The sequence below is a fragment of the Macaca nemestrina genome, chromosome 7 (genome assembly GCF_043159975.1).
Source record: "Macaca nemestrina isolate mMacNem1 chromosome 7, mMacNem.hap1, whole genome shotgun sequence".
Lineage (NCBI taxonomy): Eukaryota > Metazoa > Chordata > Mammalia > Primates > Cercopithecidae > Macaca > Macaca nemestrina.
Window position 1 is genome coordinate 128,444,072 of NC_092131.1, and position 12,233 is coordinate 128,456,304.

Here is a 12,233-nt window from a genome sequence, read left to right on the forward strand (position 1 = left end):
TCTTCTTCACCCCTTTCCTTTCATCTCTAAATTTGACAATGACCCTCCCAGTGGCTCTCAACAATTTGACATATGAACTGAAATGATAATGAAAACTACAGATTCTTTCCAAGGGAAATGTGAGTATGTACAGACACAAAGATTTATTTTCATGTAGTTTCAGAAGGTTTACAGCCTCAGGATAGGACCCTTGCATTTCCTTCATTTTCATCATGACTTACCTTGCATGTGCACTGTTAGATTCTATTTCTGGGATTTGGGTCATGCAAATTCCTTCCCACAATATGCTTGCTCTAAGTCAAATGCCTCAAGGCCAGCCTCAGGTCTCATCTTTCCCTAGGATCCTGCCTTAACTTTTCTATCTTTTACAGTCAGTTTTCTCTATTCTGTATCCTAGTATCTCTCATGAATGATGCTTCTATATGAAAGCTGATGAAAGGTAACTGAGCTTGAAACCTAATAGAGTATTCCTGCTCTTGTCTGAACATAGATAACTGTAAAATTCAACATCCTGCCTGTAATGAGAACACACTCTTCCCTTAAATCAACCCCCTGACTCTGTGATGGCCCTCTTGTTCTTGCCTGGGTTTGATTCCTATCTTCAATCTCTGTCACTGAGATGATGAAAGGTCTCCTATCTTGCCTGCTCCTTCTTTAAGGGAAGAAGACCTAGCTTGTTCATCCCTGCATCTCCAGTATCTTGCACATTACCTGGTGTAGGGGATACTCAATAAATATTTGACAGGTGAGTGATTTGCCATGGCATTAGAAAGTGAAGTTCTACAGCTTCTTGACTTATTCTACCCGTCAGGTAAAGTTCTTAAATTATTTCTATAGTTCCACTGGTAAAGTCATTTAATCTGTTTAGTTGCCTGGTCAGTAGCCTCTACAAATATATCTAAAATACTCTCTACTTCAAGTAAAATATTTTATTATTACTGGAGGTTTTTAATACAGAAAAACTAATGCTGTTAATAATAAAAGTAGACTGAAGAATATACTGAGGAAAAACAACTTGTGCTAAAAGAAGGCAAAAGTCCAGACAAAAACCTCAAGTAGGAAAAGCATTCATTAAGATTCGGCTGCTTGTAATTTTGGGCCTATAGTTTACAACCCACACATAAGATATACAACACATTTATACTATAAATAAACCCGATTGACACTCAAGTCACAGAAAATCTTAAAAATGTAATTAGAAGTAACCCTATGTAGCACAAAAGACCACAGGCCCAAAATAAAGCCTCAAGGAGATTCTAAAGAGCATGGTATGCCTATAGATAGACAATCCAGTTAAGAACAATCATTAAATACCTACTTCACGTGCAAGGCATGACATTAGACACTGTGGGAAATGTAAAGATGACAAAGGCTCCGTCTTTGCTACAAAGTCAGCAAGGTAAGTTCATAATCATAACTGAAGAAAGAATGTAATAAATACCTTAGAACTGTGGAGATAACAATATTAGAGGAAAGATTCTAGAAGGCATCTGAGCTAAGTCTTAAAGGATCAGTAAAATATGAACATGTAGAAAAGCATCAATAGAAGTATATTGTCTCATACTATTTGCTTTTTTTTTTTTTTTTTTTTAAAGATGGAGTCTCACTCTCTCACCCAGGCTGGAGTGCAGTTTTGCGATCTCGGCTCACTGCAACCTCCGCCTCCTGGGCTCAGGTGATTCTCCTGCCTCAGCTATTTCCCCGAGTAGCTGGGATTACAGGCACTCACTACCATGCCCGGTTAATTTTTGTATTTTTAGTAGAAACAGGGTTTCACCATGTTGGCCAGGCTGGTCTAGAAAACCTGACCTCAGGGCATCCGCTTGCCTCGGCCTCCTAAAGTGCTTGGATTACAGGCATGAGCCACCATGCCTGACCCTATTTGCTGTTTTTGGATGTAAATTAATTTTGCCTGCAATAATTGATAAGGGCCCTGAAGGTAAGGAATTGTTATCTTCTGCTCCCCTATGGTGTGCGAGGCTAAACAAAGGTAGAACTTCAGAAGAGTCTACCTCTAGGGGGTGCTGACAGACAGGTGGAAGACTTACCCTCAGGTTGCGTTTCTACTCGCAGTGGAGCTGAACTCTCTCCGGAGCCATGCTTATTTTGAGCCATAACTCTAAAGACGTACACAGTCGCTGGCATTAGGTTTTGAATGGTTACCTGCATCTCTCCTGGGCGACTGGTATTCTCAACACGTTCCCTTTAGACAAAGAAGGATTTGCAGAGAAATAGCATCAATTAGGAATACTTCTAGAATGTACAGTTTCATTTTCCACTCTACATAAAAATCTATCAGTTTTAAGTCAAATTAGCTCTCAGACAATGAAGCTTCTGGGGGTAGGACAGTGCAAAGAAGATGGGGACTGGCAAAAGAGCAAGGGCATACGTATCTGACAAGTCGGTGATGTTCTTGCTGAAATGTTACTGATATTGCTGACCATAATCACAACTTCCTTTCAGAGAAGACACAGGGCTCTTCTCAATGCCATTTCAAATGGGGCAGGTAGTCATCAACTTTCTAGGCTTTAGAAATCACTGAGTTTTAGGGAAATTGATGGAAGGTGGATATTGGTATGACCTAATGATATTTCACAGAAAATATCAAAGAATGCTGTGTATATTTTGGATAAGAGACTCTCAATAAAAAGAGTGCTAGAGGTTACCACTTTTTAAAATTGGAAATAAAAATGTTAAACATTTAAATAAATCCTAAGTGTAACCCAGTCTATAAAATAAGCTGATTATAATACTGATTTTTATAATTTATTTTTTAAAATTAACACTACTTCAATGATTTTGAAGCCGATGCGAAATGATATGAAATGTCTGACAAATTTTATCACAAACAACTCAAATCCAGTGGTCTAGTATTAGATATTATGAGATGAAAACTTAAAACCAGTTATCTAGGTTCTTCACCAAAGGTGGCTTCCACATTCTGTCTTGGGGTCTGTGTGACCAACACAGGTCCACAAACATGCTCAGTCTACTGTACTCACTAGAATGAAAACCAGATTGTATAATCAAGAGTTTTCAACAAATATTTTGAAGGAATTTGTTTTAGACAAACAGTTGGCTTTTAGGAACTATCATTCATGTGAGGAAAGAGCTATACCTGTCTTGAGAAAGTAATTAAAGAGCCTCAAACTACTCCATTGAAGAAATTATTCTAATTTATTGAATTAAAATTCTTACTTTAAAATACTGATAATTTGTCTTGAAATTGCAGATTAAAATTTGTTTAGGTCTACATGACCATATGCCAATTTGTCTGATTGTGAACATTTGCATTGCAGAGAAGTGCTTTTCAGTAATTTTCTATAGTTCTTTAAGTTATTTTAACTAAAAAATCCAACAATAGTACCCACATAATATTTACAGAGGACTTTTTTTCTCTATAATCAGCTAGGTCCCCGGAAAAGAATACTGTGGTAACAGAAATTACCTTTCAGAGATACTTGAGATACCTAAAAATACTATTTTATCTTCAGCTAAATCTCTCAATCACAAGATTTACAAGGAAGGATCAACTGATTTCTTACAATTTAAGGTTTCTGACACTTGGTCTGATCACAGATGATCCCTGTCTTAAAGGGAAGTACAGCTGATGCTTGAACAACACAGGTTTGAACTGTGCAGGTCCACTTATAAGCGGATATTTTTCAACAGAAGTTACACCGAGTAGGCCGGGCGCGGTGGCTCAAGCCTGTAATCCCAGCACTTTGGGAGGCCGAGACGGGCGGATCACGAGGTCAGGAGATCGAGACCATCCTGGCTGACACGGTGAAACCCCGTCTCTACTAAAAAAATACAAAAAAAAACTAGCCGGGCGAGGTGGCAGGCGCCTGTAGTCCCAGCTACTCAGGAGGCTGAGGCAGGAGAATGGCGTGAACCCGGGAGGCAGAGCTTGCAGTGAGCCGAGATCTGGCCACTGCACTCCAGCCTGGGCAGCAGAGCGAGACTCCGTCTCAAAAAAAAAAAAAAAAAAAAAAAAAAAAAAAAAAAAAAAAAAGAAGTTACACCGAGTATGCCTGCCTTTCCTGCCCTGCTTCCATTTCCTCCACCTCTTCTGCCTCTACTACTCCTGAGACAATAAGACTGACCCCTTTTCTTCTTCCTCCTCCTCTTCAGCCTACTCAACCTGAAAAGTGAAGAACTTTAGGATGATCTACTTTCACTTAATGTACAATAAATATTTTCTCTTAAGATTTTTTGTTTGTTTTGAGAGAGGGTCTCACTCTGTCACCCAGGCTGGAGTGCTCTGGTGTGATCTCGGCTCACTGAAGCCTCCATCTCCTGGGTTCAAGGGATTCCCGTGCCCTGGCCTCCAGGATAGCTGGGACTATAGGTGCGCACCACCACACCGGGCTGTTTTGTATTTTTAGTAGAGACAAAGTTTTGCCATATTGGCTAAGCTGGTCTCAAACTCCTGGCCTCAGGTGATCCACCCGCCTCAGCCTCCCAAAGTGCTGGGACTACAAGCATGAACCACCACACCTGGTCCCTTATGATTTTTTAAATAACATTTTTTCCCTAGCTTACTTTACTGCAAGAATACAGTATATAATGCATATAACATAAAAATATGTACTAATAGACTGTTGATGTTATTGGCAAGGCTTCCAGTCAACAGTAGGCTACTAGTAGTTAAGTTCTGGGGAGTCAACCGTATTGTATTTTACACTAAACTAAAGGCTCTCTGAGAGAGTACAGATCAGGTCTCTTTTGTTAACCCTATACAGAAAAGTTGAAACAAGTTTTCTTCTAGAAAGACACAGGAGGGGGACTACTTTACTTTAAACTGAAGTAAAAGACTGTCTCATTCATGTTCGTGTACCATAGAAGCACTTAGCAGAATGGTCACACAGGGAAGCTGCATCACAAATATACACTGAATGAATAAAGGAAAATCGGCCTTCTGATATGTAAATCTCATGTAGTAATATCATATATATAATTTTTGTTTGTTTCTATGTGAAATGGAAAAAAATGGGAGAAATAGGTGAAGTTTACTAATACCTAAATCAAATTTCTAAAGTAGTATTACCGGTAAAAAAAAAAAAAAGTCAGTCATAGGTGATCTGACACCATTGGTCTGAGGTCCCAGAACCAAGTTAATACGCAGGAAAAAACCCTTGGTTTTAGGATAAGATTCAAGAAGCACTTGAAACAATTCTCATAAGTGTGTGGGGTTACAGTGGGACTCAGCTTAGAATGGGAAAGCTAAGAGTCAAAAGGGAAAGAAAAAGGCACACTTTATAGAAAGAAAGCACTGGGCTGGAAGTTAGGAGATGCAATTCTAGTTCTAGCAACGCTACTAGCTTACGAGGAAAAGTCACTAAAGCTTTCTGGGCCTCACTTTCTTTCTTTCCTTTTTTTTTTTTTTTTTTTTTTTGAGCAGAGTCTCACTCTGTCGCCCAGGCTGGAGTGGTGCAGCGGCACAATCTCGGCTCACTGCAAGCTCTGCCTCCCGGGTTCACGCCATTCTCCTGCCTTAGCCTCCCGAGTAGCTGGGACTTACAGGCACCCACCACCACGCCTGGCTAACTTTTTGTATTTTTAATAGAGACGGGGTTTCACCGTGTTGGCCAGGATGGTCTCGATCTCCTGACCTCATGATCCGCCCACCTTGGCCTCCCAAAGTGCTGGGATTACAGGTGTGAGCCAGGCGCCCGGCCTGGTCCTCACTTCCTTTATGTATTAAATGAAAAAATGAGACAGGGTGGGCAAACTTTTTCTTTAAGGGCCCGGTAGTAAATATTTATAGGGCAAGAGGCAAAATGGAAGATATTATATAGCTACCGATGTAATATTTCAAATGTAACTATTTAAAAATGTAAAAACTATTCTTAGCTCTGGGGCCATAAAAATAAATAACTGCTCCAATTTGGCACAGGGTCCATAGTTTGGTAACCCCTTGACTAGACTAACAGATCTCTAAGGCTTCAATCCATCTTTAAAGTGCTATAAATAGCAGGAATACCTTACTTTCCACTTCTCACTTAATGGTTAATATAGAAAAGTACTGCTTTTTTAAGAAAGATGAAATTTTCATAGCTGAAAAGGCAGAGAGGAAGGACCCTCTGAAATCTCTGGCAACTTAGGTACCCAAAAGAATTACAGCTCATGACCAAGGCATATGGTGCCACCTGGTGGCTAAACTTTCAAATGCAGGAAGTGGGTGAATTTGTAAATACAGGTAGTGGCATACATTCTCACATTTAATTGTTACCACACATCTGGGAAGCAAATATATTACCCTTGTTTTTTAGATAAGAAAATTTAAGCTGATAAAGGTTAATAAGAAAGTTTTGTTTATATAACAATTAGCCAGGTTATAGTCTTATGACTTAAAAGAATTAACTTCTCCTTCATTGCCTCTATTGAGAAATCACAAAGTAACGAAGCAACAAAAAACTATTATGGTCTCTCAAATCTTCCTTTTAGATATTTCCCAGATTCGTCCTATCCACTTCAAGTCGCTGCTTTCACCTTCATCCAAGCCGACAACTAGCACATATCCAGGCTAACATAATTACTACCCGGTTTTGTCTCCCTGACTCTATTGTTTCTCTCCTTTAATCTTGGGTAGTGTTCCCAAAGTAATGTTTAGTAAAATCACAGTGTACAACTTTCTTAACAGTCTAAAATGGTCCCTTCTTATCTGATTATATCCAAATTCTCACTGGCATTCCTGCATCTGGCTCCAAACGTCCACTTTACTCTAATCTCTTACTAATTTCTGCCAAAACCTTTGGGCCAGTTTGGCCAGCTTTTTTGCCTTTGCATCCTTCTCACAGCATACACACAGATGGCCTTACCGTGCACTTCCTCTTCCTTTACATACACTCGTCATGCCCACCTGCCTCTACCAATTCAACTTCTATATCTCTTCCAACTACAAATTCATTTACTAATCATTCCTGCTTACTCCAACCCATAATCTATCATAAAATTTAAATAGGTGAGTCTCATTAAAAACATTTAAATATAAAAGTACATATAGTTAAAAAAAAAAACAAGTCTCAGTTCTCTTTTGTTAAAACCTGTCCTGCCCTGAGAGCTGACTGTGGCACATATTGACACATATCTCACCAGACAGTCTCCATGCCAGGGTTTCTCACCCTTGGCACTACTGAGACATTGGGGAGGATAATTCTTTGTTGTGGGACTGTCCTCTGTGTGGCAGGATGTTCATTAGCATCCCTGGCCTCTACCCACTAGATGTCAGTAAGTACTTCCCTCATCCCAGCTATGACAACCAAAAAAAAAAAAAAAAACAAAACGCTGCCAGGCATTGCCAAATATCCCCTGACGGATGAAGGGACAAAACTGTCGCTGGTTGAGGATCACTGCTTTACACATTTACATAGACATCAAAATATACAGACAGGTCATTTAAAAAAACTGCTGCACCATACTTACGGGTATACATACAGTCATGTACCGCTTAACAACGGGGACATGTTCTGACAAATGCATCACGTGATTTCATCATGTGAACATCACAGAATGCACTTATGCAAACCTTGATGGTATAAGCTCAGAGTATATCCCATACACCTAGGCTGTATAGGACAGCCTATTGCTCCCAGGCTACGAACCTGCACGTTACTGTACTGAATGTTACTGTATTGAACACTGTAGGCAATGGGAACACAATGGCAACTATCTATGTGTCTAAACACAGAAAAGGTACAGTAAAAAGACAGTGGTATAATCTTATGGGATCACCATTGTATACGCAGTCTGTCTGACTGAAGCATTGTTATGTGACGCACGACTGTATATTATGTGACCATTCTTCTACCAGTGGATATTTACATAGTCTCCTTTTATAATCTTGCAAACAATGCTATAAATAAACGTGTTTGTATGAGGGCCCAATGCATACATATATCTGTATGTCTTACAGGACAGTTACCTAGAAGTGTGATGGAAGGCTATGTATATTTAAAATATGTTAAAATTCTGCCAAATCACCTTCCCTAGACTATTCTAATTTATACTGCCACCAATAACCTAGAGTGGTTTCCTCCTAGCTGTCAACTCATTGAACATTAGATATTATCAACTTAAAATTTTTGCTAGCTTTATAGATGAAAAATGATAACTTGGCCAGGCGCAGTGGCTCATGCCTGTAATTCCAGCACTTTGGGAGGCCGAGGTAGATCACCTGAGGTCAGGAGTCCAATACCAGCCTGGCCAACATGGTGAAACCCCGTCTCTACTAAAAATACAAAAATTAGCTGGGCGTGGTGGCAGGCACCTGTAATCCCAGCTACTTGGGAGGCTGAGGCAGGAGAATCGCTGGAACCCGAGAAGTGGAGGCTGCAGTGAGCCAAGATCGTGCCACTGCACTCCAGCCTGGGTGACCCAGTGAGACTTTGTCTCAAACAAACAAACAAACAAACAAAACACCCTCATCATTTTGCTTCCAAGATTGCCTGTGATGGTGAAAACCTTTTTTTTTTTTTTTTTTTTTTAACTCTAATGGGCTTTCCAGTACTATGAATCATCTGCTTGTATTATCTGTCTCTTGGGATATCTTTTACTTATAATTTGTAACTTTGTTACTGTTTCCTGTTATGGCTTCCCGATTTGCTGTCTCCCTTTAAAAGCCCTTTCCTGTTCTCCAAATGATAAAAATCATTTCTGCATTTTCTTCTAATATGTTTATAGATTTTAAAAATACTTATCTCTTAATCCATCTATAATTTAAGACAGAGATATAACTTTTATTTTTCCCACCAAATGGTTAATCAATCTCAACATGATTACTTGAATTATCTATTATTTCTCCACTGATTGAAATTAATGTATTTACTTAATAAATATTTACTGAGTGTCACTAAATGCCAGTGTTACTAAATGTTCCAGGTGCTGGAGAACACTATTGGACAAGACAGACAGAATAAATAAGCTAATAAAAGAGAAAATTTCAGAGAGTAATAAGTGCTCTCAAAAAAAAAAAAAAACAACCCAAAATAAAAAGCAAAACAAAAAAATACCACACACATACCAAAAAATGGGTGATGTGACAGCAGTGGTGTTCTGGTGAATGTTTAACAACTGGCTCTGGTTTGTAGCATTTGTCACTGTAAATACTCCCACCGTGCCCAATTTCAAGCTGCCAAGTCATGTCATTAGGTTTGCAAAATTTCCCAAGCATTTAACAATTAGCTTGGGAACAAGCTGGCTCTGATACCCCACTGTGTGACAGTCACCGAGGGGCTAAGTTTGGGTTGGTATTCAGGGAAGGCCTGAGGAGATGTCATCTAAGGATGACAGATAAGAAGCCAGATGTAATTAATGTGAGGAAAATGCATTTCTGGTAGAAGGCACAATAAGAGCAAAACACCTATTGTAGAAATAAAAGTTTATTACACAGAATTACTAAATGGCTTCTTTCCTCTGTGACAGCTTATGAGATTTGCAATGAGATTTCAAAACCTATTCAAGATATTTTAATGGTGATATTGAAACTTGCTGTTCGGTGGGAATATCTTACCTTTTTTATGTATAGAACTATGTTTTCCTACCCTTGTAAAACTCAAAACATACAGTACAGCATTCAGGTAACTCCATCTATTGGTCTTCAATTATGTCACTTAGACTTCTTGAGAGTATTAAAGAAAGGGTCCTGCACTTGCTGAACTTGCCAGTGTGGTATTAACTATAATATACATCAACTATAAGCATGCTAATGGAAATGTAAGCTTTAGCGGATGTGTTAGCGCTCCTACTAAAACAGATATCTTAGCTTTCTTATTCTGGTTGGAAGAGCACAGTGAAGGAATTTACTCAGCAATGTGTGAACAGTCAGCACGTGCCATGGTTCCTTCCAAAGAGTTTATAATCTGGTTGGGAAAACAGCACAAATACATGTAACATAATTGAAGAATAACAGCTTAAGGTAGTAACAGATCACATATTACCACAATCAAGTGCCAATATTAGGGATACAAACACACGTACAAGGGAAACACTCTATGTGCTGAAAAGGTGGGGAAAGCTTTTTGAGTGCTTAATGGGGCTTAACCTGGGCCAAGAAGGATTAACTGAATTTACCTTTAGCTTAGAAAGGGGCAAGGGGAAGTGACTGAAGAAAAAATACTGGAAAAAAAGGCTATCGTGATTAGATTGGTTTCACTAGAAAGTCAGTTACATTGGGAAAAAAGGAAAAGCAAGTTGGACATATAAAGTGAAGCCAGCCTGTGGCATAAAGCAGCCTGGACATTATGGATCTTCTCCTCTGAGCAATGTGAGCTCCTGAGGGGGTGGAAATGAAGAGGAATGTAATGAAAATGCTATTTTAGGTAGTCATCACTAACTACTCTTGCTTCATCAAGGAGAACCCCTGGAGCTCCGCAACTCACACCACATAAGGGTGTGGCAAATATTCATTTAAGATTACTTTAATAAATTAAGTCTACCTTAATCTCTAGAATTTATACTGACTGAATCTTATGAAAAAAGGGCAATCCTAGTTACATTTAAATACTTCCACCTCAATAGCTGTATCTGTCCTCTCCCTAAGTCATCCCAGAAAAGGAGAGACTACCAGGACTTCAGTCTGCTTGGGAGATTATTTAATGACCTAAAATTAGGGAAGATGCATCTCTGTGATCTTATTTTCTGGACTAAAAATTGGTACAGATACCAAGAGCCAGGTATGAGCGTGACAAGGCTGCCGTGACCAAACTGGCTGCAGACACACAGGCACTTACCTAGCAATCCCTTCCTTGGTGTAGAACACAGAGTAGGTAAGGTTGTCTCCATGAGGATCTGATGCAGGTGTCCGCCACGTCAATTTGATGAAGCGGGTAGAGACCAGGGAGGCCACGACATCCCGAGGAGCTGAAGGCAATGGTCCCGTTGTGGCTGGTGCTAGATGGTCAGTAGTGGCACTGGTCAGTGAAGTGGGAGGTAATGTTGGGATGGCAACATCTTGTCATGTGCAAACATTGGGGAATATGAAGGGCAAACCACGACGGTTTTAAAAAAGAGAACAGAAAAAACAAAAAACAAAAAAGAAATAAACAAAACCACGATGGGAAATAAAATAAAATGAATGAACATAAAAAAGGCCATTAAACTGAAGGCTAACATGCAGGCCAGGGTAACTACTGAAAACTAATGGGCACTATTCAAAACACATCACTGGAGGGCAAGCAGACTTTCTGGCCACTATAATGGTTATGGGCAAGGGACAAGGAGGGTGACAGCTGAGAATAAAACATCTCACAGAGGGCACGGCAGTGCCCATGTAATTTTCTTAATCCTGAAAGCAGCATGCAACATCTGTCAAATTTTGCATAAAAGTCTCGCAAATGACTTCACTATTTTCTTCTACTTTAACATATGGAATAGTATGGATGACCCTAGCTGCACTCAGAGGCCCATGGCTCTCGTGACTTCACTGCAGAGCTCCTTTGCAGGAGAATTGAGGGCCACATCTTCAACTTTAGTCTAATATTAAACCCTGCACCTCTGTATTTGGTAATCCTGTGGGGAAAGGTTGATAAACTTCTTCATTATACTTTGCTGTTTTGTCAATTCATTTAGCTATGACAGTATAAAATCCTGAACCAAAAATTCCAAAGCCAAAAAAATGCAAGTCAGGTAGCTAATCTGTTTATTAAACTCTTCACTGCGAGTATACTGAAACGGCTTGCAGACCTCAGGGACTGGATCGGAGAAAGGAAGCAGTGGCAAGCCAAAGCTGCTAGTCAAAAGCCACTTTTGTATAGAGGTAGCCATGGGTAACTTTATGACTTCCAAGGCAGCCCATTCTACTCATGGACAGTCCTGATTGTAGAAATGTATTCCTAATATTGAACCTAAAATCTCTTTTACTTTGGAGTCAGAGAGTACAAGTTTAATCTCACAGTTTTTAACTGAAAGAGTTCATCAGAATCATGTTCGAACCGCAAAGGGAAATTAGTAGGAGAGACGTAGAGAGGAAAACATGAAAACTGTGAACCTAGTTTTGAATGAAGTGGTGGAGCAACAACCTCCTGGAAATGTTTGTGAACTGTGAGAGTGTAATGTGATGCAGTCTAAATAAATATGCCACATGAAATAAATTATCTATCTCAGGGAATTGGCAAAGGAGGACCAACCTAAAATCTCTAGATAGGTGGAGAGGGCGAAGAGTAATCCAATAGCTACCACTTATATACCTTATATATGGCACTCTGGCTGTCTATACAGATCATTCAATCCTT

General features: G+C 39.5%; 1 protein-coding gene across 10 annotated transcripts in view; it reads right to left on the reverse strand.

Annotated features, from left to right (window-relative positions):
- The window catches only part of LOC105463782 (neogenin 1), a 258,380-nt gene that overhangs the window by 57,465 nt on the left and 188,682 nt on the right, over nucleotides 1-12,233 (reverse strand). For 7 of the 10 annotated variants that reach the window (XM_011711081.2, XM_071101076.1, XM_011711089.2 and 4 more), the window contains exons 8-9: nucleotides 10,734-10,953; nucleotides 2,049-2,203 (exon numbers count right to left, since the gene is read on the reverse strand). In XM_011711081.2, the coding sequence (XP_011709383.2) occupies nucleotides 2,049-2,203; nucleotides 10,734-10,953 (375 nt within the window). The remainder of the gene's footprint in view (nucleotides 1-2,048; nucleotides 2,204-10,733; nucleotides 10,954-12,233) is intronic. The other 3 variants (XM_011711090.3, XM_011711085.3, XM_011711087.3) reach the window with 1 other exon arrangement.